Source organism: Struthio camelus, chromosome 2, assembly GCF_040807025.1.
Source record: "Struthio camelus isolate bStrCam1 chromosome 2, bStrCam1.hap1, whole genome shotgun sequence".
Lineage (NCBI taxonomy): Eukaryota > Metazoa > Chordata > Aves > Struthioniformes > Struthionidae > Struthio > Struthio camelus.
In genome coordinates, this window is record NC_090943.1 from 101123962 (window position 1) to 101150429 (window position 26468).

The 26468-nt window shown below is 40.3% G+C and overlaps 1 protein-coding gene across 5 annotated transcripts in view; it reads left to right on the plus strand.

Annotated features, from left to right (window-relative positions):
- Positions 1-131: 131 nt before the first annotated feature.
- ELOVL2 (ELOVL fatty acid elongase 2) overlaps positions 132-26468 on the plus strand; it is a 64280-nt gene continuing 37943 nt past the window's right edge. For 3 of the 5 annotated variants that reach the window (XM_068931862.1, XM_068931863.1, XM_068931866.1), the window contains exon 1: positions 16795-16908. In XM_068931862.1, the coding sequence (XP_068787963.1) occupies positions 16906-16908 (3 nt within the window). In that variant the 5' untranslated portion in view covers positions 16795-16905. Of the gene's footprint in view, positions 404-16789; positions 16909-26468 lie in introns of those variants that run through there. The other 2 variants (XM_068931861.1, XM_068931865.1) reach the window with 2 other exon arrangements.

The following is a 26468-nucleotide window of genomic DNA, read 5'->3' on the forward strand; positions in this document are numbered from 1 at the left end:
CAGCGGGGACTACACCTCCCAGCATGCCCCGCGCCGCCCCCCCCCCCCCCCGCTCAGGGAAACGGCGTCCAACGGCCGCTGCGGCCGTTGCTCTCGCCCCCACGCGTGAGAGGTGGGCGCCTGGCCCCACGCTTCCCCCCCTCTCCCCCCCCCCGCCCCGGCGGCCTGGCTCGGCGGTTGCCACCCCTGCGTCTGGGGAAAAATGGCACACCTCAGCCATGAAGTAGTTAGCGCAGCGGAGGAAGCCAAGCAGCCGCCGGGCGGTGGTGACAGGCTGCTCCGGCCGGAGGGAAGGCTGAAAAGAGGGTTGGCGGTGTTCGCGGCTGCCTGGGTGCCGCGGCCTGGAATGGCTGGCCGAGGCAGACCTGTGAAGGCAGGGACCGCTGACATGTTGAAAATGCAGGTATGGCAATAGCTGAAACACAGAGCAGAACAAAACCTGTGGGGCGGATTGTTTCCTTTGCAGTGATGTACGTCAGCCATAAGGACGGGATAACCTGATCTCTGGTTTGTTTTCCTCCTTATCGTTTCCCTCCTTGCTTGCCTGTGTTTGATCGGTAAGGTTACAGAAGGGCTGCTGCGCCTTAGCTGAGGCAGCGTTTTTACGCCTCCGCCAGCCCAGTGTGGTTCAAATTCCATATAACCTTGGCCCTTGTCCTCTACTGATATTGTAATGATACATCAAAGCTGGTCTTTCCCTCCTAAGAGAAATCAGAGGAAACGGTAGCTTCCAGGAATCATGAGATACGGGTTTTATTCTTGGCTCTGACATGGATTTTGCCTTAGCACTGGAATAAAGTAATAACTTTTCTTGGTAGCGTAGGAGACACTGGCTGATGTTTCTAAAACAGCTGAAAATATGTGTGTTTAAATGCAGAACTACAGAAACCTGATTACCCATGAAGATGTCACCATTATAGTGAGATGTTACAGAAAGCGTATCTATTTCTGCTTTGCATTTCTTTTAAGGATTTTTTTTTAATGTTCCTCTTTAAATCAAGCTAAAGTTTTTGTCTTTTTTCCTGCTCACTGGGTATGTTTCATGCCTCCTCTTTTCAAGATGCCTGTAAACCAGAATTACATACAGGCAGTCCCCCATTCACATTCATAAATTTGCTGTCAATTCACCAAATCAAATCACAGCTCTGGCTTTCCATTTCAAATGTTACTTGGGCCAACATTTCCAGACCTGTTTCTTATTCTACCTAACCAACTCATTGTCTTACAAGAGTCACCTGACTTGAAACACGTTTTCTGTTATTCCTCAATAACAGAATTGATAATATTTTTATTTTATAAAACAAATAATTTTGACGTCTCTCCTGATCTCAAAATGTCACTCTAATGTCTAACTGCCTACGCAGTTGTTACAAATACTTCATTAAGCAACACTGCTTCTATATAGCAAACAAACAGCAAAACAATAGCAGTTATTAACATACTAACTTTTCAAAAACTTCTGAATTCCCTTCTAGCTACCCTGTTCTGTGTCTTTGATTTTTTATTTATCATTTACAGTTAGACTAAGATCTATGGGACCATCACTTTCTCTTTCCTGTAAAATAGCTGTTGCATTTTGGGTCTATTAAAATATTTCACATTCATCATCCTGCAGTTCTAAGCTGTTTTAGTAAATAGCTGTTAATTAATTCACATCACAGCTCTAAACATTGCAGAACCACCTAGCATCCATAATTGAAGAAAAAAATTATCTTGGAATAAAGACATTTTGGAGTGATAAATGTTCATAGCATCCCAGGCAGTATACTAGGAAATAATGATGAAAACAGGTAGCAACAAGATTAACAACACGTAGAGGGATTTTAGTCAACATAGGTTCAGTTTTGAAAACCTTAATTTTAGTTATTTAAGAGTCCCTTTCTCTGGACCATAAAATGTAAAATGAAGGGGCCTCAAGCTTGAAATTAAGGCAGCTCCAAATACTAAATGCTCTTAAGTAGTTACAAGGAGCAAGCTCATATGTAATTTTACAGCTGTAATTTTAGTTGCTGATGCTAACAGTTTTGAAACACCCATCTTCTAGCAATTACAGCTCTATCAAATCATACTACAAGAAATTTAACTCTCCTATGGAAATAGGAAAATTTTAACATGAATATCAAAAAGTGATCCCCAACAACAAGTTTTCTTAGGCTGAAGAATCATTTCCAGCAGGAGCCATTTCAGACCTAGTACCTATGACTCTTTTAGACTTCATAAAGAACGAGAAAAACATATTCTGCCCCACAAGGCTGATGAAGTAAGTTTTGTGAATCACAATTTACTTAAATCTGAGGACAACATACAGCCCAGAAATTTTCAGAATATTACATTGCATGATTAAACCTGAAGCATTTCACTTTCTGCCTAATTTCTACAAGGTTTCTCACCTGATGCACAAATGTCCTAACCACAGGACGTAAGGCATTCTCAAGTGGCAGTTTCTAGTCAACAAAGTTCTTTATGGATGAGCTGCTGAAATTGTCAAGACAGACAAGCGAGTAAAACAGGCTCTCTAACATAACTGTTGAGGCACTTACGTAGGAGATAGACAGAAATTTGAATCCCCACAGGCACGAGCAAGGAATAACTGGGTGTCACATTGTAATCAAGTCGTGAGATAAAAGAAGAAATGCTTCTCCTCCAACAGTTTGGTGAATATAGTCTTTGTTTGCCTATTTTTTATAATATATGAAATAAAACCTTTTATGTGGCTTAACACAACATGTGTTAAATGGAACATATTCACAGATTTTCATCTGAATTAAAAAATATTTATATATTGTATTTTATCCAAGACTACTCTTCTAACCAAAGTTAAATTGTATGAACACACATACACATACCCCTCTACATATCATTTCATGTGCTAATGAAATGTATTTTTTTTGTCATGTAATTACTGAAGTTTGTACCAATACCAATGATGGTGATGAATTTCGGGTAAGTGAGCTACAACATGGATATTAATATTTGTCAAAAGTCTGAGAAATCACACCCACGAAAAGAACATTAAAAGGTAATATTTGATAGAGGAGATTTTTTTTAATCACTGAAGCTGAAGAAATAGGTTGTTTATACAAATCTAAACTTGCTCTACCACCTTCTTTGTGCATGTCTGTGTGCAATGTGGAGTTACAGAACTGAATGTAGCTCATCTTTTCTGTGAAGAGGATGGATGCAACTCATCAGTGATGTCATTATGAATGTATGTCCATTATCTTACAATATTTGGTCACTGCATACCATGTATAGTCTATGTTCAATACTTTTTCCTGTGATGCCCACCACTGATCAAACTTTTCAAGTCTTCTGTCTCAGTGTATATGACCACGTAGGCATCAAGATATGTGCTGGAGGCAGAGGGAAGAGAATGGCCAGGTCGTTAAGCAGGGAAGGGACTGCAGCACAAGACTGGTGAGCATGCTTTCCTGAGGGCTTCTGCAGGATGGTACACTAGACCATGGGGCAGGTCAAAGCAGTAGTGTTTGATACGTGATTTCACAGATCAGCAGGGACATACAATGTTGCCAATAAAAGAGCTGAACACTAGTGGCAGGGAAGAGTGATTTAGTAGCTAGGGACACACGCCTCCTTTTTAGGGTGGGAGATCTGATGCATCTAGACTAACCAGTTTTTTCACAGCAATCAGCTAACTAATGTTCACATTTGTGTAGCAAGGCAAGCTGAGAAATGTTATTATCACTAAGGGGAAGACTGAGACTAAAGCATATGTTCCAAATATCAACTGATTTTGGATGCCCCTCTTTTAACTGGTGTATGGGGAAGATTTAATGTTTCTCTTACCTTTAACTTGTTCATAGCACAGCCTCCACTGATTTCAGTTGCAACTGTAAGTAAGTGCTCAGCCCTTTGATACTTCTATATTAAATTACTCTAAGCCAGACAGCAGAAAGAAAGAATAAAATCATTGTCTAGCCATAGAAAAAATTAGTTAAATGATCTACCCGTAACATGTAATTTATGTTAGGTAGGCAGTGTATTCTGTCCTCCAAAGGAGTTTCAGCCACTTTAACAAAATTGTCTTTTCTCCTTCCTCAGACCCTTGCATCATTCATGATCTTCTTTCTTTTTGTTATCATTTACATTGTGCATTGATGAAGCAGGCATCTTGCTGAAGGCCAGTAATGTAATCACTGGCCTTATCATAACGAATAGGCTTATCCTAATGAATATGCAAAAAAGAGCAAATTAAGGTAATCCAGGCAGTTTTTTGTTCCATCATGTCCTTTGCACATTTGAATATCTTTGAAGATAATTGTCAACCAGATCAGATATTGCAGCCAAAAAGCTATGTTTTATAGGAGCTCTGCTGCTTCTTGCTTTTACTTGAGCAGCTAGCCAGGAAGGGATGGTTAATACAGAAGGTGCAAAATCTATCCCTTTCTTCTTTTCCAAATCCAGTTGGTCACCTTTCCCCCTCACATTTCTTTTAAGATTAAGACATTGTTATTTCCTAGGGAATAAGTATGGAGAACTGTTTGCTTCCATCCCTTCCCTTCTGCATTACATTGTTATGCTTATCTTTCAGATATTGTCCTTTAACTAGATAGTATGCTCTTTGGAGAAGGACCTGTCTTCCAGTGTAGGTCTGAACACAGCCAGCTACAAGATCGCGATCCCGAGCTGATATATTTGTATGCTATTATAATGCTAAATCTAGAACGCTAGCAAGTGTGAGAGAGATCATTCAGTTCAATTCACAGTTAAGTTAACAATTAAGTTAACACCATCCAACTCCTCACAGGAGGCATGGTGAAGGCACAGTGAAGAACAGAGCATCTAAACATGTAACAGCTCTGCCTCGGTTTTTGATTTAGAACCAGCAACCTTTTCCCATTTCTTGGTAGACTTAAGTAAATATGGACTATTTCTATGAAGCTGATAGGTGTAAGGGGAATAAGAAATTATGTTTATGTAAATATATAAAATGCCAAACTGCATGACTAAAACCCATCCGTGACTGAAGCCATGGTCTTTTCCTGGATATGTAGCACTTGTGTTTCAACGTGAGGAAAGCATTTAAGATGAAATACTTGCAGTATTGCTTTATTCCAAGAGAGGGTGCTAAAACATAAAATGTACTCCAAAAAGTCCTGCACAGCTGTACAATTGCTCAAATGGGTACTTCCTCCAGCACAAGCTTATTGTGGCTTAGCTTTTATTTTACATGCACACAGCTGGCGATTTAGTACAAAGTCTAGTTTTAGGTATACGGACATATTACACCAGTTGCAGATTCAGGAACCAAAAGCATAGAAGAAATGACATTGTACAAAGAACTAAATAAACGAGGGAAAAGCCACAAGATGAACTTGCAAATCTATTTTGATAAATTACCAACTCTGTTAGCTTCAGCCTGAGCATTCAAATTTGATTCAGTACAGTTTTAATACTGACAGTTCTTAAGTGTTTAGAGCACTCACTGAGTTAGCGGAACTTGCATCAGGTTCAACTCCATAACTCCTGATAACATCGCTAGTGGAACTGAGATCTTTAGATATATAACCGCAGTCCTCTGTCAATAAAGTTAGCCAAAGCGCATAACGGAAGAAAGATATCCTATTTCATCTGAGCTAGCTGCTCAGGAAAACAAGAGATATTTTCCCAGTGAGTTGGAAAGATATTTACTGATAGGACAAATTAATGCAGACAGGCAAGTTCTGAGTTTAAATTACAAGTTTTGGAGGAGATCGTTATCAAGAGTGGTTGGCAGTGGGAGAGATGGCTGATCTCACTTTTCTTTCCCAAACTAAAAGTTTAGTCTACTGATTGGAACTTAACTTACTGATTGGAGAGTTGCTGTTTCTCAAGGAGACATGACAGTGATAGCTGGCCTATCAGTGATACCTCATCCACCCTTTTTCTTGCTGAGTTGCAAACCCAATGGGACCTGGCAGTTTGAAAGCTGGTGCAGCTCAAAGGTGTCTTTTTTTAGATGCCAGTGTTGTGCCACATGCTGAAAATCCACATGGAAATTCACTGGTATGCAATTTTTGGTACCCGTGCCACAGGTTTCTCAATCCTTCTCTGGGAGTTATAGCTATTTTCTGCTCTTATTTACTGCTCATGTGATTCTGACTTTTTCTCTCCCTCCCTGCCTTTCCACTACCCCATGCCCCAGCTCTTGTTCCTGCCCTTCTCTTCCTATAATCCTCATCCTGGCAGCTAATCTAGCTTTGATTTAAATAATAATAATAGAGCTTGCAGCAGGCACTGCATGTAGAAAGCTTCAAGCTTGAAAATTAACTGTTAAAATAATAAGAATGAAAAAAGGGTCTTAAAAAATCATCAGTTAACCAGTGGCATATGGGTATTCTAGATTACTTAGTAGTTCACTTCTAAATGCATTAAACTTAGTTTAGAAGCTTGCAGAATTTTCATTTTAAAATCTTTTTCCTTTTCAGTGAAACTAAGTATCACTCCTCTTTTCATTTAAGTGGAAAAAACTGTAAGAGGAAATGTACCTAAATACAACTTCAAGATTGCCATAGAAAATCTTTATTATCAGAGGCTATTTGATAATATCTTAGGCAAATGAGCAATCCAAGTCCAAGTCCAGTTCATACAAAAGATAGAAGTGAATTACAGCTGACATTTTTTTTCTTATATGTTAGAGTAGTATCTCCAGCTGAATAGAAAGGTAAATAGATGGGTTACAAGGGAACCGTCTTACTAGCTGGCTTTACTAGCACAGAGGCTGACTGGAAATGTATTATGTTCAGTAGGTTTCCATTTTGCCAACATTATGGTCAAGCTGTTGGTTAGAGCCTAAATTATGAATTCCAGTTTTCTCCAGTGCTGTAAAGAAAACAGGAAAAGTAGAGCAACTCAGCTGTTTGAGGCATAGGAGAAGAGGATTGGTTCTACTTTACTCCATGAAGAAAATGGCACTTAACTGTCTTTGCCTCCACCTACTTCACTGCTCTTATCTTAAAAGCTTTCCAGATCAGAACAAGGCAAGAAGAGGGCACAACTACTTTCTGTGGATAGAAGTGTCTAGAGTGATGAGCAGAAGACATTTCCTAAGGATAATATTTTATTTGAAAATAGGCTGTCTTCTTTTTCAGTCATCAGCACAGTATAAGGCTTCTGTTTTTATACCAAAGGCACTGTTATACCTCTACACAGCAGGCTGTAGGTTAGTGAAGAGTCAAACAGCTTTGAGCAGCTTTTTGCAGTCAATATCAGAATGCTCAGAACAAAAAAGATACTGCTAATGGAGTACTGGGTCAGTATAATGTGGAAAATTAGGTTTTGTGGCCAATGTTTGTGGCTGCCAACTAGTGAAAAGCATCTTCTTTCTGGGTGTGAAAGACAAGTAAAAAAGCTCAGCCTGTCCTGTGCTGACTTCATGCCAGGCCATGCAAGGTGTCTCACCATTGGGTTCCTCGAATTAGAAGCAATAGGAAAGGTGATGCAAAGATGTCTTCTGGATTAGATAAGTGGTGCCCAATGTAATTTAATAACTCGAACGTAGTGCTGTCAGTGCCAAAACTAGCAACACAGATATCAAGGGTGAAGACAGTGAGATTGGGATAAAGGGGGAGAAGTTGGATCCAGAGAGATGTGCGAGACTGTAAACTCAGCTGATCCACAGAAACAGAAAAAAGGCATTGATCTACCCACAGAGTCTACTAAAAGCATTTGAGAAGGAAATGCTAAAGCATGTGAGAAGAAGAAGAAGAAGCTTTAATGGAATGATGGCTGAACTTGCTTTCACTATTTTTTGTAAGAGAATATTATCGGCACTGGGTTTATCCTGTCATGAGTGTCAATCACCCTGGATTTTTCTCACTGGGATTTTTTTTTCGTTAGGTGGACTATCAAAGTCAAGGAAGGAAAGGAGGAAGCACCAATCGTTTAATGAGATTGTCCTGGAGAATTTCATGCTTTTTTCTTCTGCAAATTACATAATAGCCACGTTACTTGGATATTACAGCTAAAACTATGGATGTTAGAACTTACGGACTGTCTTCCAAAGACAGGCAGCCTGGTGCTAAGATATTTGTGGATGTAGAAATGGCTTGGGTTATTTATTAAACTTCAAGTAAGCAATGTAGTTTTTGACTCCTCCTTCTTGAATGCTGTTGTTTTGATGTGTACAGAAAACTGCTGACTCTGGAGAGAACAGAAGTTACATAATTATCCTTGGTCCCTGTACTTTAAACTTTATGGAAGTAAGGCTATTGTCATCATGAAGAAGAGAAAACAAAATTAACAGAAATAGTGAGCAGCATTCCAAAAGACAGACACCACCATAAGGAGGTCTTGGTAACAGGCGAGCTCTTCTGTAAAGTGTGACACCAGTCCTAGCAAGTTACCCCTCCATTCACAACAGCAGCCTGATCAAGAGAGAAAGAGGGAAAAAACGTAGGCCCAGCTCCGTCATGCCAAACAGAGTGGATCTTCACCCCAGAGGGACCAGCTGGTAGAGAGCACATGCTGCCCCTTGAGATGCTTTATACTGGTGCTCCTTATGGCAATGTAAAGTCATATGGACCTTCCAGACAAATGTACAGAATCTGCACAACAGTTTTCGTTTCATAGAATTTCATAGAATAAAATACTGTCAGTAGGAAATATTTGCTATGCATATAGTTCTTTCAGTCCTGGCTCCCTTTACATAGGATAAAATTCCTTAAGAAACAGGGAGGATACATTTCTCTTAAACTGTTGCAATAGCAATAGTAACACTAGGTTTCTATCCTGTAGGAATATCTGTATTTCTTCTGAATCTACCAAATCTAGGTGTATATAGGATATACTTGGGTAAAATTCCTCTGAAATTATTTAGAGTTTTACTACGGCAAAAATAGGGGTGGGGCTGTGGGATTTTACTTCCATTTTATTCATGGATAAGACAAACTTTGCTGTACATACTCCCAGAGCTGCTTAAAAAACTGGGGAAGTATAGACAGTAAACTACCTTTCCTTGTTATAGTATATATTTTATATATAATATGTATTGCATAACATGAAGAGACATAAAGAGACATGTAACACTGATGCTTATCCGCGCTGTTGTGATGCTAACCTTTTCTAATAACAAAGCAGAGTGAAAGAGAGGCATTGAGAAATCGAACAACTGAGTCTGTTATTGTCAGAGACCAGGCTCTAGTGTGTTCCTTGCAGTAACCCAGTGCTACATACAAGGGGAGGGAATGGGAATTCTATTCCTCTGGCTTAAAATAGGTTTTCTCATTCATGCTGCTTGTGAGAGACTATGACATATAAGCCCTAGGTATCCAGTTCTGGTATCACTGGCATGTAGTGAAACACCATAATATCACCCCTTTCCCATGTTAAAATGAAAAGATTGAGTTCAGCTAAAAATCATGAGAGTTTTTTTACCTTGTGTAACAGTGATTCATGATGCTGCCCTGGCGCTGAGTTCTTAGAAGAAGCGTTTGCTCTGGGTTATGCTTTCTGCTTCCTGGATCTTGCCCGCTACGATACAGTTCCACATCTAGGCAAAGGTGCCCTGCAGAGAAATACAAATCATTGTTTTAGAAACAATCAGGAAAGAGCCCTGAGATACAGAACATTGCAGACAGCAATAACCTGAATACAACTAGCCTGACTGCAGCTGAGGGAAAATGGTGTAGGCAGCAGTGGAGAACTATTTCGAAGCAAAGAAAGATCACCTCTCTGTTCTCATTTCTTCCAGTTTCTTATCCATGTACCAGGGTGCCTTTTCACTTAGCTTATGGTGAAAACCCTCTTTCTTATGTAACATTTAAGCTGTAAAATATATGCACAACAAAGTTTTCCTCTTCCCCTATTAGCTCTAGCCAGTGAGACGTACTTAACAGAGGTAGACAGACATTGTATGAAAATACATGTTCCTATTGTTCTATTGCATCATCTAGCCTTCTTAGCTACATGAACAACAGCACTGGGTCTTTCTGAAACAATACCCTGATGCAAACAAGGCCCTGACTCACATTTTTGTGGCATGGCTGATCCTTATTTTATAGCTGTGTACAAAGAAAAGGCAAATCTAGCTCAAGCAAGCTCATGTGTATACCTCCACATACAGCTCTGGGGCTTCAGTGTCAACAAAACAGGCTCAACTTCATTGTGAGTGGCAGAGCTAGGTCAAGATCTCTCAGCATAGAATTCTGATACTACTGCACACATATATGTAAATATACTCTTACACACTCCCCTCACTTTAAAATGTTAGCATGCTTCTGGCTCCTTTTTGAAAGGGCTTTGAAACAGTAGACTTGCATTAGGGCAGCTGGGCAATGCAAGCTTGCTGAGCCATGTGATTATTATGTAGAATCAACAAGGGCTAAATGAAAACTTTGGATCTTTTAGGCAAAGCCATAGAAATGCATGTTTTAACTTCCACCTGGAAAAACGGTTAAAACGGTTTCTGTTAAAATACGACATCATTTGCATGTGCTGGAATATCAGCAGAGAGAAGGATACTAACTGATGAAGTGTTAATATTTTATGTTCACCTGAAGATATAGTCTTTTTACATAGGACCTGTACAAAGAGGGCCTACCCTGGATCAACCTGGATGCTCAGTTCCCGTGTCTACAGACAGGCTTGCCTTTGGAGGTTGGAACCGCACATTCTCTGCCCCATTTGGCTGGCTAAGCCTGGTACACCCTAATGAACTTAGTGCTGAAGTATCTCCAGCCTCATCTGTCTGCCCGCCTCAGTGCAACAGCTCCTGTCCCTCCTTCCTGACTCTGGGCCACAGCCACTTTCGTAGCCCTCGTGCCTCCTTGCCTTTGGTCCTAAGCTTAGTACACCCAAACCAGACAAGGCAATTCTGAGAAAACAAATGCAAGCAAAGGCACTAAGCCTGCATTTTTATTATAATCCTTAGTTTTGAGCAGAATTTTGCAAAGTTAGGCAGGATCCCCAATAGGTAAGCCTACATCACTTGTTGAACCTCAGCTAGCATGTCAAGGTGATGCAGCTGACCTTTGGCATGAGACAGGAGAGTAGAATCCCCCTCACGTTTTGCAGGATAGCTAGCTTCTCTGCTGAATCCGCATAGTTCATTGCACCTGTCCAGGAATTCAGTGGCATCCACAGGCATTAGGGACAACAACATATCTAGGACATAATTGTCTGAGTTCCCTTCAGCATGGCTGGAAAGACCCTTTTGTTGACTGTGGATGGCAGATATCAACATACTTCATCTAGTCAAGAGGATGCAAACAGAGGTCCAATTTTATGTGGCATGACTGATTGCTATGTTAGCTCTGTGTATTAAAAAAAAGGCAAATAAAGAAAAGGTATCATTCGCCTGTGAAAGATGAAAGCTATCACCAGCTGGGTGTCCATTTACTTTCATTTCTCTTTCCAAGCACCTCTTCTCCACAGACTCCTCTGGCTTGGCCAGGATGGCACATTTTTTTCCTACACCTCTGCTTTGTCACTCATACAGCTTGCTTAAGGCCTTTTGCAATGCCCCTGCAGGATCAGTGGAACAGAATGCGACATTTTATGGCCCAAACAGAGTTTCTTTCACAATTCATATCTTCTCAATGAATCTGGCTTCCAGTCCCCAGACCTGTGATTTCAAACCTCAGAAGAGCTGCAGGGGTCCTTCTCTCCTGCACATCCTTTTCGCCAGTAAATAGATGAACAGAGTTTTACATTATTTTTTTCCCACTCTTTCCTCTCCTGCTATAAAACCTGGTGCATTTCCCCTCATTCAACAGCCATTAGCTCTCCTGAGAGAGTCAAGACTTGTGGGCTTGGCCTGCGGGCAGGCTGCGGAAAGCAGAGAATCTCCGTGAGCAGTGCATACAGCTCTGGAAAGCTCTTTGAGAGCAGCAGGTGCACAGTGGCACCACATGCCACACAGTGTTCAGGATTTTTTCAGAAAAAACTGCTGGATTGTCTGTTATGACTGACCCACTTGGCTCCGAGGAATGAACGAGCAGACCACAGCAGACATTGGCTACCATTGTTTCCTATAGATTTCCTGCAGCCAGTATAGCTACAATCAGTATAGCACATATTCCCAGACAACACTGAGGTAGATAAGCACAAAGCAGGACGCGCTAGATATAATGAAGGATATCAAATAGCAAATCAAACCCCTGGTACACATCAACAAAAAACTCATACGATACACTTAGACAAACTTGACATCACTTGAAATGTAATGATGTGGCTGTGTCTCATCTACATCAAATGTGTATTATCAAATGATCTCTAGCAGTACACAGATTCAGTATTAATGATGGTGGAACCACAAGTACTACCTTTAGCCAGTGAGACTCTACTCTCACGTCAAATTTATGATGATATAGTATTGGGAGTTTGTTTCAGCAGAATTTTTTCAGGGCTGTGCTTTTTACAAGTCCAGAATTTGACACAATTAAATTTATTACTTAGTCTGATCCTAAAATATATTATTGATTATGACTGCACATTTAAAATAAAATTACACTCAGGGGAACATTCTCCATTTAAGGAGGTAATTATTAAAAAAAAAAAAAAAGAAACAGAAATAGAAATAGAGAAAAGCATTGCTTCTTGTTCCATGAGCGCAAGGAAGACAGCAGAGACGTGTGATTAAGGCTTACTAACAAGCATTGCTTAAACATGAGTTGGCTCAGCACAATAAATGGTTGACTCTGGTTTGCCTTTTAATAAAAGGATGTGTAGAGAACTATTCCCTTCCATTATCAATAATAAATGATTGTAAATTCTTGTAGCCAATTGCTTCATGGAACTATCATTGCTCAGTTGATCTCAGAAGCTGAGGAACTTCCTAGAGATATTAGCACTGTTATTTGTTGTGTCTGTACATAATCGAATGCTGCACTTTACTCCACTGCATTCTTGTCTAATGCTCCAGGGAGCATCTGCAATCACCAAATCTCTCCCAAGCTTGTTTTCAAACATACAAATCATACAACAGTATCTGAAAAAATAATCTCTGTGTTCTCAAGGTAGAGGAGCTGTTTGCCAGATCTCTTGTGGTGATGGTAATAAAGTCATTTATGAGCTGTTTCAGTTAACATTACCCTTAAGTAAAGTAATGAAGTATTTCTGCAATCCTAGACTAAGACCAAAGGTTCTTACCCTATCTGAAGATGTCAATATTCATTTTTTGTGATCGTCTGTGATATGCAGGTCACTGGTATCCAGTTTTGATATCTGACTTACAAGGACTGTGCCAATAGCTTCCATAGTCACATCTGTTCACAACTTCTTGGGACTTCCTGTCACAGTAACTCAGCAGTGTGTCTCCTTAATAAACCTTTTCAGTTTCTGAAACTTTGTATCAGAGTGCAAACACCTTTGCAAAATAGAACTTGCAGCTAGCTGTTAAGTAAACACAAATTAACCTATGTCCTTTACCTTCTCATTCAAAAATTTCCTTGGCTTGTTGAGCAGGGACCTTGGTGAAGGCACAGCTTTACTGTGACCTGCCTATCCATCCTTTTCTGTTGTCATCTTTTGCAGATACATTATTCCTATTAATCAAACTTTAAGTTTTTGTTTGTTCAGCTTTGACTCAGTAAAATGAATTTTTCCAAGACTCTTGAGGACTAGTGATAATATTCTGCTTCTGCTCTGTTCTAAACCAAAGCATCATATTTCCAAGGTTTGGGCAAGGTCTTGGTTTATATTTGCTATGGCATTGCAGCAGTAGTGCTGTAGGGTTTTTTTTAATCTCTGGATTTTGAGGTGGGTCCCACCTCCCTCCCATGTTTCAGTTCCACACACCTTTTCCATCCAAGATCTCCTTTCCAGCACTTGTTGGATGTTCTTTCATCACCGCAGAATCAAAATGCTTCCATCCTCTACACAAGTTGCAGCCTGGGTAGCATGTTCAGCAAATGCCAATTGCTTTGTCAAGCATAACGTCTGTGTCAGATCTGGAGGACACCCACATCTTTTTGTTCATACTACTCATAGTTGATCATCCTTCCACAAACATGATACTCCCTCCTACATCTATCAGAATCTTTTCAATATTTTTGTTGCTATTGTTGCTTTTGCATTTGAATTTTTCTCTCACAGACATTTCCCTTTTAGATGGAGTACACTACTCTTCTTAAATCATAAAGTAAACAGTGTCTTGCTTAAGCTGAACTATCTGAGATACCTGATCACTATTCAAAAACTTGTGTGCTTTAGGATAATGTGTATTTAGAAATAGAACTCATTCTGACTCGAATGCTTCCTTTTTTTTTCTTTTTTTTTAATCAAATTCTATGATTCCCTGCAGCTGTGACTGGGGACACAATAACTTAGGTAGGTTCACCACATTTAGTTCAGGTATTAGGGAATCACAGTAGTAGCTCAACATATAGCTCAACGTAGTACAATTACCTAAGGCTTTCTCTTCTGTGCAAGTTAGGTAGCTTGTGAAAAGTCAGGTAGTTTGTGATGGGGTTCAGTCTATAACATTCACAACACCAGCAGGCCTCAAACTAACTCCCTGTAGGAGCTGAACAGTAGTTGTGTATTTATTCTGACAGCATTGCCCCCAGGATGAAGTGCTATTTTAATTGCCTCCACTTATTTTTGCTGTTCCCAGGGAATTTCAGCTGCAACTAAGCCATTCCATTCTTCCACATGTTGACTTTTTCTGGCTTTTCTCTCAGCAGAACATGTTGTTCAGTAACCACTCAAAGCCAAAGTGCCTGACAGAGGTCTGCTGCGCTCAGCGCCTGGGATCCAACAAAGTGCATGGCATCACCCTCCATTCAAAACAGCTAAGTCCAAATCCTGCCACAGCCCTTAAATCTCCAAACTCAGGTCATTAGATAGCTGTTAAAAATATCCATAATACTATTACAGCTTTTAAATGCCATCAAAATCCTATTTGCTTCCTAATTGTGAATTCAATTGAAGACATTACTATTTTGATAAAAAATAAAGTTACTATGATAGAAGGAAACTATATTAATTAGTATTAGCGTGATGTTTTTGGTACAAGGAACTGAAGAAATTAGAAATGATACATTTTACTAAATTTCAACAAACATTTCCTTTCTACTTTAGACAAAAACAAGAGTAAAGAAAAAATGTTTTGTATTACCATATTGTTAGAACTTGGCTCGGCTTGAAACACCAAATCCAGCCTGTTTGAACTATAATGAAATTGAAATAAAAATTTTGAGGCTGAAGCATTCCAAAGCGTACAGTCATTTCCATGATTCTCTGTCAGTCATTTTTCAGTTTACTCCTTGCTCTACAGTACCTGTAATTTCTGGGACAAAGAGGACAATTTTCTGCCCAGGTAAACACTCCTCTATTGCCAGAATGAATATCAAAAAGTATTTCTCTTTAGTATTTCAAGATGGTCTGTAGTAGCACAGAAGGAATTAAATTAAATAAATGATCTGAAATAGAGATGAATAAAAGAAAACTTCAGGTCAGCTTCAAGATTTATGGCAGTTCAGAATATACTAACACTCCGGAATTTGGAAGCTCAAGCAAACAAGTCTAAGTTTATAAAACTGGGTTAGAAGTTACATAAGGACAAGCTTTCACATGAGGCTTCTGGCACTATCAATTCTGGGCAGGCAAGCTATGCTGGAAGATAGCCATTCTCACTGTGTTTGGCGTAACTCTGCATCTGGATGCAACAGCAGGAAAGGGGTGAAGTAGTATATGAACAAAAGCCTATCGGAAAAGAAGACTCGAGGTTTAGAACGATAGAGCTATATTTTGGACAAATATAGTCTGTCTGTATGTCAAGCACACTTTAGTTTCTGAAGATGTTACCTGTTCTGCACAAAGTGTGGTCCCCTGGTCGCCCTTAGCTTTTTCCCCCTGCCTTTTCCAGTAAAATCAGTTCTTTGAGCTGGTCAACAGAGCTCTGAACAACCAGAAATGGGAAGGAAAGCAATGGGAGCTCTCTGTGGAAGTGTCATTTGTGACAACTTTTCATTTATAAAATAAAATCAAAATGAAGAATTACAATATTTTAAGAAAGATTATTTTGCTTTCATACTGTAAAATCTGTTTTATTAAAAATGGGAAAAGAAACAAGACATTATCAAGTTTTGATAGTTTAAATAAACATTTTACAGGGGATATAATGCTTTGTTTAGATTTAGAACAAAAATGAGTTTTGAAATCATGAGGTTTTGTGCTCGTTCTTTCACCTTATTTTGTTACATATCAATGATAGTGTTATGACAAGGGTTGGTAGCTCCTACTCGATGTGATTTTTAGCTCGTGCCTTAGGCAGCTGAAATGCTTGGCTATCAATTACTCCCTCACTAACAGATTAACATCTCTAGGAAGATGTCATGCTTATGCAGTAGGGGACACTGATCTCACTTTGGCACAGTGTCTGGAGCATTTAGGTCTTCAAGTCAGAGAACTTTAACCACAAATATGAGCACTGGGCTGTAGAGCAAAATCTGCTGTTAAATGCAACAGAGTTGTGACAGGATCACAGCAGCCAGCCACTGCCCCATCCACTCCCAGACTGGCCTGTCGGTGGCAGCTTGATTGGAGCAGGCCCCTCCGAATTGATTCTTCCCACGGTTTTTTCAAAGGCTTACGGCCACTATCAACAGGGACATTTACAGCGCTGCCAAACAGGCTCATTCCCCTTAGAGCCGCTGTTGCGTTCCCTCCTCCCCGCAAACGCTCGCCGTCAGCCTGCGCTCTCCTCGCGCTTTTTCCCCGCCGGGTGCACCAGAGGAGCAGAGCGCAGGCTGCCCCCGCGACACACGGGACCCGCCGCCCACGAGCCGCCTCGCCGGGACCCCCCCCCCTTTCCCCTGGGCCCGCCGGCAGCTCCGCGGGGGCGGGCACGGCGAGGCCGCCGGCACCGGCCGCGGAGGCGGCGCCTTATAGCGGGGGGGCGCGGCGGGCGCGGCCGGCAGAGCCGCGCCGATACCCTGGACAGCGCCTCGCCGCCGCGGCACCATGGTGAGTGCGGGGCCCCCGTCCCGTCCCGTCCCGTCCCGTCCCGTCCCGTCCCCCCCTCCCCATCCCCGGGGGCGGCCCGCTGCCCTCCCCGTCCCCACAGGGCTGATTGCAACCGGGGCCCCACGACCCTCCGGCCACGGGAACTGACTGCAACCGAGGCCCCGCTGTTCCCCCGCCTCCCGCCCCCGATTGCAACCGCGGCCTCGCTGCCGCTCCTCCGGCCCCCGGGCTGCCCCCCGCGACCGCCTCCCGCTCCCACGGGCCAGGTTTAAGATGTGCTTTGCCGAGGGAGGCATGCCCTCAACCTCCCCCCCCCCCCCACCCGCGGCTCTGCATGCAGGGAAACTGTCCCATGGGGGACATTCCGGGGGGGGGCATCCCACGCACGCCCCGTGGCCCCAGTGGGGCAGGTAGCCCAGCCCTGCAGCAGCAAAGCCCGTGTTTCGGCCCACATGTGCAACGCGGGGAGCAGAAAACGTGCGGGGAAAGTCAAATGGAGGAACGGTTTTTGCAGATGAACGGAATAAATGAAGTGCAGTTCCTGTGCCTGCAGTTCCCTGGGTGGCATTCAGAAGCATGTAGCAGCCTGCTTCTGCACGGTGCACCTACAGCCCTTATTCCCTTTAATTTCCCCTCTTCAGGCAGGTGCATTTTTCTCTATTTCAAGGCACATTTGTTTATGCATGTTGCATAAACTGATTATTGGTGGTATGTTAATAGAAGCTCTTGTGTTAGTCATACAATCCTCAGTGGAACACTTTCTTTTTTCCATGCAATGAATGAACAACAGAGTTTTAGATTCCAGTTTAGCATTAAGGGGAATTAAAGTGCAATAATGCAGTCATCTATTTAGCAAGTAGAACCATTTTCCCAGGGCATGTTATTTCTTTGCAGTCATAGTAACTTCCCCAAAGGAGCTCATCCTGTTTATAAACACTGTATAAAGTGTCACGCTGACCTTACAAAGTAGGACAGTACCGTACAGGTATTTTGCAGCCATGAAGTCTGAGGTACAATGGGGTTGAATGACTTGCCCAGCGTTGTCATATCAGAAGCTTGTGACATGATTGAGAAGAGAACATAGTTTAGCAACAGAATCCTCCTTTTCAAATAGCTTTGCATCATATATTAAAAATTCTGTCTTCCACGCATAAAAATCAGTTTGGAGGAAAAAAAAAACAGTGATTCAGGCACAGAGAGTATTCAAATAGTCTTTCCATGGAACTTATTTCCTCTTCCTAGTGGTTATGTATCCATCTGCTGAAAGTCTGAAACTTTTTCTCATATTTTATGCTTCTGCAATCAGTTCAAACTTAGGACAATGGATAGAAAAAGACCCTCCCAAAGAGACCAGAAATGATGGTGTATTTTATGCTGTCTAGGACCTCCAGAAAGGGTTTTGAATTCCTGTTTCTAGTAGGGTGGGACATAAAAACAAAACACATGACTAAATTAACATAGCTGTGCAAAGCCTAAATTAATACCAGCCATTGATAATGTCTTTCTTATGTAGCTATGGCCCTTACAAAGGATCCTGGTATTTCAGAAGGCAATGCATATTGTTTATCAATACCTGGTACTTTTAACATCCAGGTGCTCAGAAGGGCTTAGTCACCTTGAAAGAAAGTTACAACAGCCTGAACCAGTTAAAATACTTCATTTTTAGCTCCTTTGACCTCTTTTAGGACTGATTTGAGCTCAGTCATACTGGTGCAAATTAAGCAAAATTTAATTGGCAACATAGACATTGGCAACTACATATTTGTACTAATGGAAATGATAGTTGAGACCCATCCTCAATCAGTTATTTCCGGTTCATAGAGCTGTTTAATTAATTTTCGAATTATTTTTGGAACAGCTGGCAGCACTCTCCAGAAATCCCCATTCAGAGCCATGCATGGGTTTCTATTAGCAAGTTTTTGCTTTTCTGTATATGCAATAACCTGTTAGTATCGAAAATTTGCTTAAATTTCCTTGTTACTCATAATTACAAGCCTTTTCGAGGAGAATGGTAAATTACAAGGAAAATCTCGAAATGGTGTAAAAGCTAAAGGTTGCTTTAGTTCTCAATGTTGGAAAAAGTGTCCTTGGAGTATCAGTTACTGAAGATATAACCTGAACTTTTGAGGAATACTGCTGCAATGACACTAATGCAGGATTAAGAGTTACAGCACATAGATGTCTAGATATTTCATAAATTGGACCTGGAACTGAATTAGGAGGGGGGAAAATACTATCAGAAGGAAGTAAGTGATGAACATAGATTATTGTCCAAGAAGTATGAACAGTATTTTAACACTGTAGTTAAAATACTGTTCACTTCTGTAGTGGCATAGAAATAGGCAAGGGTGTGTTACTAATGCCCCCTCAACTGAAATGAGAGTTTTCATCAACCTCACAAGTGTTTCCTGTGCTACACTCCACAAATAATAGTGATTTAATATTTTGTTGAAACTTCATTTTGTTGAAGCAGCAAATACCATCTTCATCTGGCTTTAAACATTTCCTTGCCCTCTTGCTGGTATGAAGGCAATCATAGTGGGACAGCTCCTCTGTTTATGTAGTTCATTGCAGCTCTATTTACTTCGGTGGATCTAGGTCAAATTACACTGGCTCAGGATTTGGCCTCAGCCTTGAACTTTAAACCGATTATAAATTTTGATTTGTCAATGTACTTTCCATGGGGTCATATCCCCCTTTTTATGGAGTAAGAGAGTGCGTAACCTTGCATAACGCATGGAAACTAATGTTTACAAAGAGGCTAGGTAACAATAAGGTAAGCATAAGCATGTACAGCAGTACAAAGCTATATTTAATAGGTTTAAGTGTCTGTACCTCTATAATCTAGCTGGACAGGGGGTTCCTCAGGCAGTAGCTAGAATATTTTTTGAAAGTTCTCTTAGAGTTAGTTGAGCAGCTAAGTTTGGAATTCAAGGGAAAAGACACCCAACCCTTCTACGCACTCATAAGCATCATGGCCACTATATGATACTGGATGTGGATGTACACTGATAGCAAGACATGCAGAAAGGAACCCAGGTAACAACAGATCTCTATCCTTTGGCAGGATCCGAAAGAAAATACTGCCTGATCCTGCCTTAGTATTTATTAATTGCCCTGAGAGCCTTCAGAAAGACAATGTCCCAACCCCTTCCTCTGGAGTACCCGAACATTTACATACAAATTGGAAGAGAGATTTTCTATAGACAGCAATCAGCACAAATCCATGACTGACACAAGAGCCATAGCTACAGCATCCAGTGCCAACGAGACCTCTCCACCTCCATCAGATGGATGCAGTAACAGACTTCAGCAGCCCTTCCATCCAGAACTAAGGCAGCATGCCAAGGCTGTGCCAGTTGATGAAGGATTAGGAAACTATGAAAAAAATATGCTCAGAAACTACATATAGAGCATACAGATGGGCGTAAGTAGTTGCATAGAAACTCAAGAAAATTTGCTGAAACCTTTTTCAGAGATCCAGTGACAAAAATGACACCTTGATTCAAAAATCCAGCATGCCATGGAGCTAAGAGTCTCATTTGCATAGTTATTTATAGATACTTACTTATAAAAACCTACATCCTGGCCTTGGTGTTGATTCCTTTCAGCTCCAGCAAGATCTTTTCTCAACTCTAGGAGGATCTTCTGATTCTTTAGGACTGATCGTTATATCTTCATTACAAGTGCTCTGACCTGTGAGAAGAAACAGACTCCTACTGGTCATCAGGCCCTTGATTTTACATTCATTTAGTCTAATAGCATCTCTTGATTTTATTAAACCAACAAACTAATCAGATTCAAAAACTCCTAAAACTCCAACTCTGACTCAACCACTTCTGACATTTGAAAAAAAATACACCAAACCAACTAGTATTTTGCAATATTACTTTCTTTAGCTATTAATAAGCTCCAGATTCACATAAATGTAGTGAGCTATTTTATCCCCCGATTCAAGCTAGTTTCTAGTGTAAATCAATGGTTGGAATTTGGCCTAAGGTTTTCATGCCATGTTATATGACAGTTTACATTAACCACTGCCTACAAATCTGATTTAGAAGCTAAGGCTTCCTGATAATAGGAGCCTAGGCACTTGATAATAGATACTAAATCTCATATAATTTGAGTCTGAAGTTCATAATCAGTGATAAAGTAATACTTGTCACAAGTACACCCTGAGAGGCAATTAAAGAAGGTAAAGGAGAAGGGAGGGAAATCAGGAGAATGAGGCTAAGTGTATCACTAGTCATTTAGAGCCAGAAACCTCTTGAGATGAGCCTGCCTTGTTCCGGAATCATGGAAAGACACAAGAAGGATCCACACCTACAACAAAGAAGAAACGTCTCGTGATACTGAACCTCAACCGTATTATAAATGGCACACTTCAGGCTTCAAACATATCAAATTTATCAGCCAATTTGCAAGTGCCTAAGCTTACAAATCCCTTATCTGCATACCCCACATGAGGGTTGCCTTATTATTTTCTAAATATGTGGACCACAATATCCAACTGATTGCATCTTTACACACAGGACTGCTGAACAACTGACAGCTGGAGCTCAGGATGAAATAAACTGAATGCCTGCATCTTCTGTGGGGCTTCTTATCTAAGTAGCACAGCCAAAACCATTTTAGTTCATGAAAAGTAGCTGTGCTCCGATCTAGGTGGGCAGGAAGGAACACTGGGGCTTTACATTCCTCCCATATCTTCAAGAATATGACAATTAACATTTTGTTGGCATTAATACTCAAAGCAGTCCAGTCTGGTATTTACGACTTTTTTTTTTTTTAAATACGAAGTCCATCTGCTTAATGACTTTTAAACTGGATTGCACTTCCTCTCATGGTCATTTTGGATTGAGAAAGAAAATAGTAGGTGTCAGATGTCCCAAACTGAAGGAAATAGAAGACCACATGGAAGAAATGGCTGCATGAAGATTTGTAAATAGAGGGTGAAAAAATTAAGATTATTTTTTTCATTACTGTTGGGAGACCTATGGGAGCGATAGGGTGGCCTTTCAAGCAGTTTGGATGTTGACCTACTAGACCTTACTAAATTTCCCAATTATTAGATTAAATTTTACTAAATATCCTAAAATTGAGCATAAAGTTCAACAAAACTCAGTTTTTTTCCCTGTTCTTAAAGGTCTTCTAACATATGCTAATTGCTAATTATCACTCATGACACTTTACAGTTTACACATTAAGAAAAGTCTACAGTTGTTTTTATATTCCCTATGTGACAATAACTCATGCAGTTTACAGGCATTTTATGTCATTAGGGCCTTACCATACAGCACAGTCTTTAGGATTTTTATTTTCTTTTCAAGGAGAAAGCGGTTTGGATGTTTCCGTAGTACAGTTGATTTCAGAGTTTTGGACTTTAAAATATCAGCTATATGTGGATTAAACTCTAGGATACCTACTGTTGGAGCTAATGGAGGAAGGACGCTAATTCGAACATGCACCCTCTTATCCCATGCCAGCAGACTGCGCTCTGTTGTTGGGATTTTATACGCTTTAAGGAAGAGGCATTCTTGAAGTTCATTAGCCTGACCTGAGATTGTAAAAGAGCTAAAACTACAACAATGTTTTTGGGGCCAGGAGGAGAGGGACGTAAGAGAACTTTTATACTTTCTTTTTGATTTCCTTATTAAACCTGAAAACTAACTCTCTTTTCTGTTCCCTTTCCTCTCCTCTCCCCCAGTTTTCTTTAATCATAATTTAAGTCAAAGATTTTATATGAGGTAAACTTAATGTTTGAAATCCAGGTCTTTCTCCTCAAAGATTTCAGAAGACAAAAAGGAAGAAAAAAAAATAAGGAAGGACCAGTTAGCAGAACAAGAAGATATTTTCCTCTTCAAACATTACTTTGTATTCTCAAGTGACACTTTGGAAAATATGTATCAGATTCTGTTTCTCCTTTTCCCTATATTACACATGCATTTTCACAGCCAGCTTGAAGTAAAGGAACTTTGTTCCTTAGAGTTTGCTGTGAGTGTGGATAAAACCGTTCCAAAATGCAATGTGCCTTCAAACTGGCAAGGAATGAATGGTTGGCAAAGTTGCCAAGGGCGATTTCCTTGTCAAGGAATTGGTACATCTTTCATTTTGGTAAGGCAGCTCTGAATAACACCATCCACACCCGCTTTCTTTGCTGGCTGCAGCAAGCCAAGTTACTTCTTTTGCAGTTTAAAAGGTCAGGTGTGAGGTCATGTGAGCTCTGCATCTGCTAGAAGTTGTCATTTGCGACAGAACAGTATTTTATGAAGTACACAGTTTAATTTTTTCTAGCGTTTGTCAATTGTCCATGCATGTCAAGAGTCCAGTGAGAATAAACGTAAAGTCTTGTTTCATATTTACAGGCTTGACAATCTAGTTTTCACATCTCTTTATGCAATCTAAACAACTTGCAGTACTGACTGGCTACACAAAACCACCCTCCTCTCCAAATCTAGAAGCTCTTCTAGTATGAAAGAGTATCCTGCTCACAGGAACAGCTACATCTGTCTTGCTTTTTGGTTTGAGTACAACTCTCAGCTATTAGGATTATGCACCTTCTTGAGGTGCCGTTCCAAAATTGTTCTGCTATCACACAAGAAACTACACTGTGGCTTAAAAAACCAGCAGCCTTTCTTACTTAGGACTCTTGACTGGGCTATCTGTACTTGATCCCTGTAAAACCCTAACTGGGAGCTCATCTATTTTCTTTTGGAAATGTATCTTTTAATATTAACAGAAAACTATGCATGAAGCAAAACAAGAACTCATCGTTTCCAGTTTTTATTGGCTTGCGGGGTGGGGGAGGAAATCAAAATGTTTATAAGCTCATCTCTTCTTCCTACCTTCTACTGTTCTAGAAAGCAGAAACAAAAGACACTTTCCAACCTGCCAATATGCAGGCGAGTTCAGTTTCAGCAGTTCTCCTCACCCTCCAAATAGCAGACACCTTATTCCATAGAAGTTATGGAAACAAAATTTATGGAATAAAATCAAGTCCTTCCACAAAAAAAAAAAAAGAAAAAAAAAGTGTTAGAAAACTCTGGATCCACCCTTAAAAGTGCCCTCAGAAGTTTTGCCTCTTCAGATACAGGAGCCGTTGGCTACATCAGGAAGCTTGACCGTTACGAATCCTGAAAAGGTAACACCAAATCAATCTATGCCCAAAACCACACAAGTCAAAGTATTTTAAGTCTCTAGAAGGTAGTTACAGTTCCTCTCTAAGATTTTTTTATTTCTTTGATGTGTCAGAGGCATCACAGGATACAATACTGGTAAAATAATGATGTCATGCAAATTAATAAGAATGAGCTAGTAAATACCAAAGTAATCACTGCAACATGGGCATCTGTGTATGAAAAGACAAAGTGAGATCATTAAACAGCTATAAGGAATTCAGTCATCAGTTGAGACTTCGAATATGTTTGAATATTTACTACCCGAAATTATCTTGCATCTGACCCATTAAGCCAGCTTGAATATATTTGGATCAATAGTCAGCCGATCAGAGCTTCAGGTAAATACAACAGACAATTTTAGTCTGAATTATGAAGGAGAAATTGTACAGCAAGAATGAAGGAGAGGTCAAATTCAATTACAGCCCCTAAATAACACAGTGCTTAGACCTAGCTAGGAAAAGTACTAAAGGACGTTTTCAGATATCACCTCCCAGCTTGTTTCATAGCATCTTGCTAAAATAAGTCAGATGGATTATCTTAAGAAACTAGGAATACTTGCATTCCCTTTTGTTTTACTGCTTACTCAGCTCTCACTGCTATCACATATTTCCTCCCCCACAACGTTTAAAAGACATAGCATCTTTCCACAGAGTTAAACAGAGGTGTACAGTTCTTGCTATAATCTATTTTCCAGGGGAAATGTAAGTTTTTTGCTGCTGCCTTTTTCCATAACCCCTTAATTCTCTAATATAATATTTAAGAATTAGATTAATCATCATTACCTTCCCCAGTTCTGCTGGGCAACATGTATTCATGGCAAATAATTATTCTGCGTCTGCTAGTTAGTTTTTTTTTCTTCCCTTCAGTTTTATCTAGGATGAGCAGCTTCCCATTTCACCTGTCTTTAAGAATATCTCTAGCAATACTTAAATTACTTGCAACAACTCTAGATACCATCAAAGCTACTTTTAACATGCTGAGTAAAGTGAATGCATTTATTACATTCAATTGTAAGAAATTACTATTTCTTCAAGTAGTCTTTCCCAGCAATGTTCATTTAATGCAAAATAAGAAGTGTTGCTGATCCTTCTTTGAAACAGAAGTAAAACTAAAGAGGCTCAGAGCACCTACTTCACTTGTTGGAAATTTGAGCTCATGAGGATATTTATTTGCTGGAACCAGGTACTGCAGGCTGGACTGATGCTTGTGATGTATATCAGGTCCCAGGTCAGGCTGACCTTGCCAGCAACTGTTTTTCTCCTGTCAGTTGTCTGTCCACTACAGGGCACTGCTGGACCTCATCTATACCTAACAATTGAAGGAATCAATATTTTTCCACATGATCTCTGTCTTTGCAATGTCTATTTCCACGTTTGCGCTGAGAATTATCTTTGTACTTTCAGAGATAATTAAATCAATCCAGATGGGTGGGACAGTCACTGTGGTGTACTGTTCTCACCTAGACATTAAGTTACATGGAAACTCCCAACTTTTGGATCAAGTACCAGTTGATTTTACAGGTCAGCTCAGGTTCATTGTATCAGATGATTTCCCAGAATTATGAAGAAAGCCGTGTAAAAAGCTTCTACCGAGAAAACAAACGTAAATCTTCTGGTACTGGATACAGTCAAGAAAACAACTTAAAAAACATATCGTAAGGCCATTTCTGTATCATACCCACTGACGCAGTGAACACCTTCCACTCATGCTTTCTTTTCAAAATAGTTGCAGCAATGTGCACAGCCTTTAAAATTATTCTGCCTTTACTTTTTTCTTTAAATCAACAGTTATTTATAAATGAAAACTACAGTCAAACTGATAAAGCAGAAGGATTTATTAAAATTCATAAGCTTGGAATCTGTCTGATCTTCCATTTAATTTACAGATTCTAATTTTTATAAATAGATAATTGCAGAAAGTGCAGCTCTTCTTAAGATTTTTTTGACCTAAAACTTCAAGTTTCTTTCATAGTGTAAACAGAGTAAATTATACTCGTAACTAACCCATTGAAAAGTTTCCTGTACTGAGTATTGTACCTCTATTCTTCACCCAACTGTTAGAGTATTTTGTACTTGGGTAGTGACCTAGAAGTGAAATTGAAAGGCTTTGCATGCGCTGGAAGATTAACACTGAAACCTTAGAAGCTTGGATCTGGACTCCATAATCCACAGCAGCACGCTACAAACACCTCCTCCTACTCTATTGTTTTCTTTCCCCTTTTTTTGCTTACATCCCTGTAAATAGTTCAGGGGAGGGTCTATGTCTTTGCGCAGCAACTAGACAAGAAATGGTGTAGCAAAATGATCGCAAAACAAGAACAGCCCATGCCTCTAATAGACAAATACCAACCAGACTTCCTTCACCTGAACTACGAAGACAATT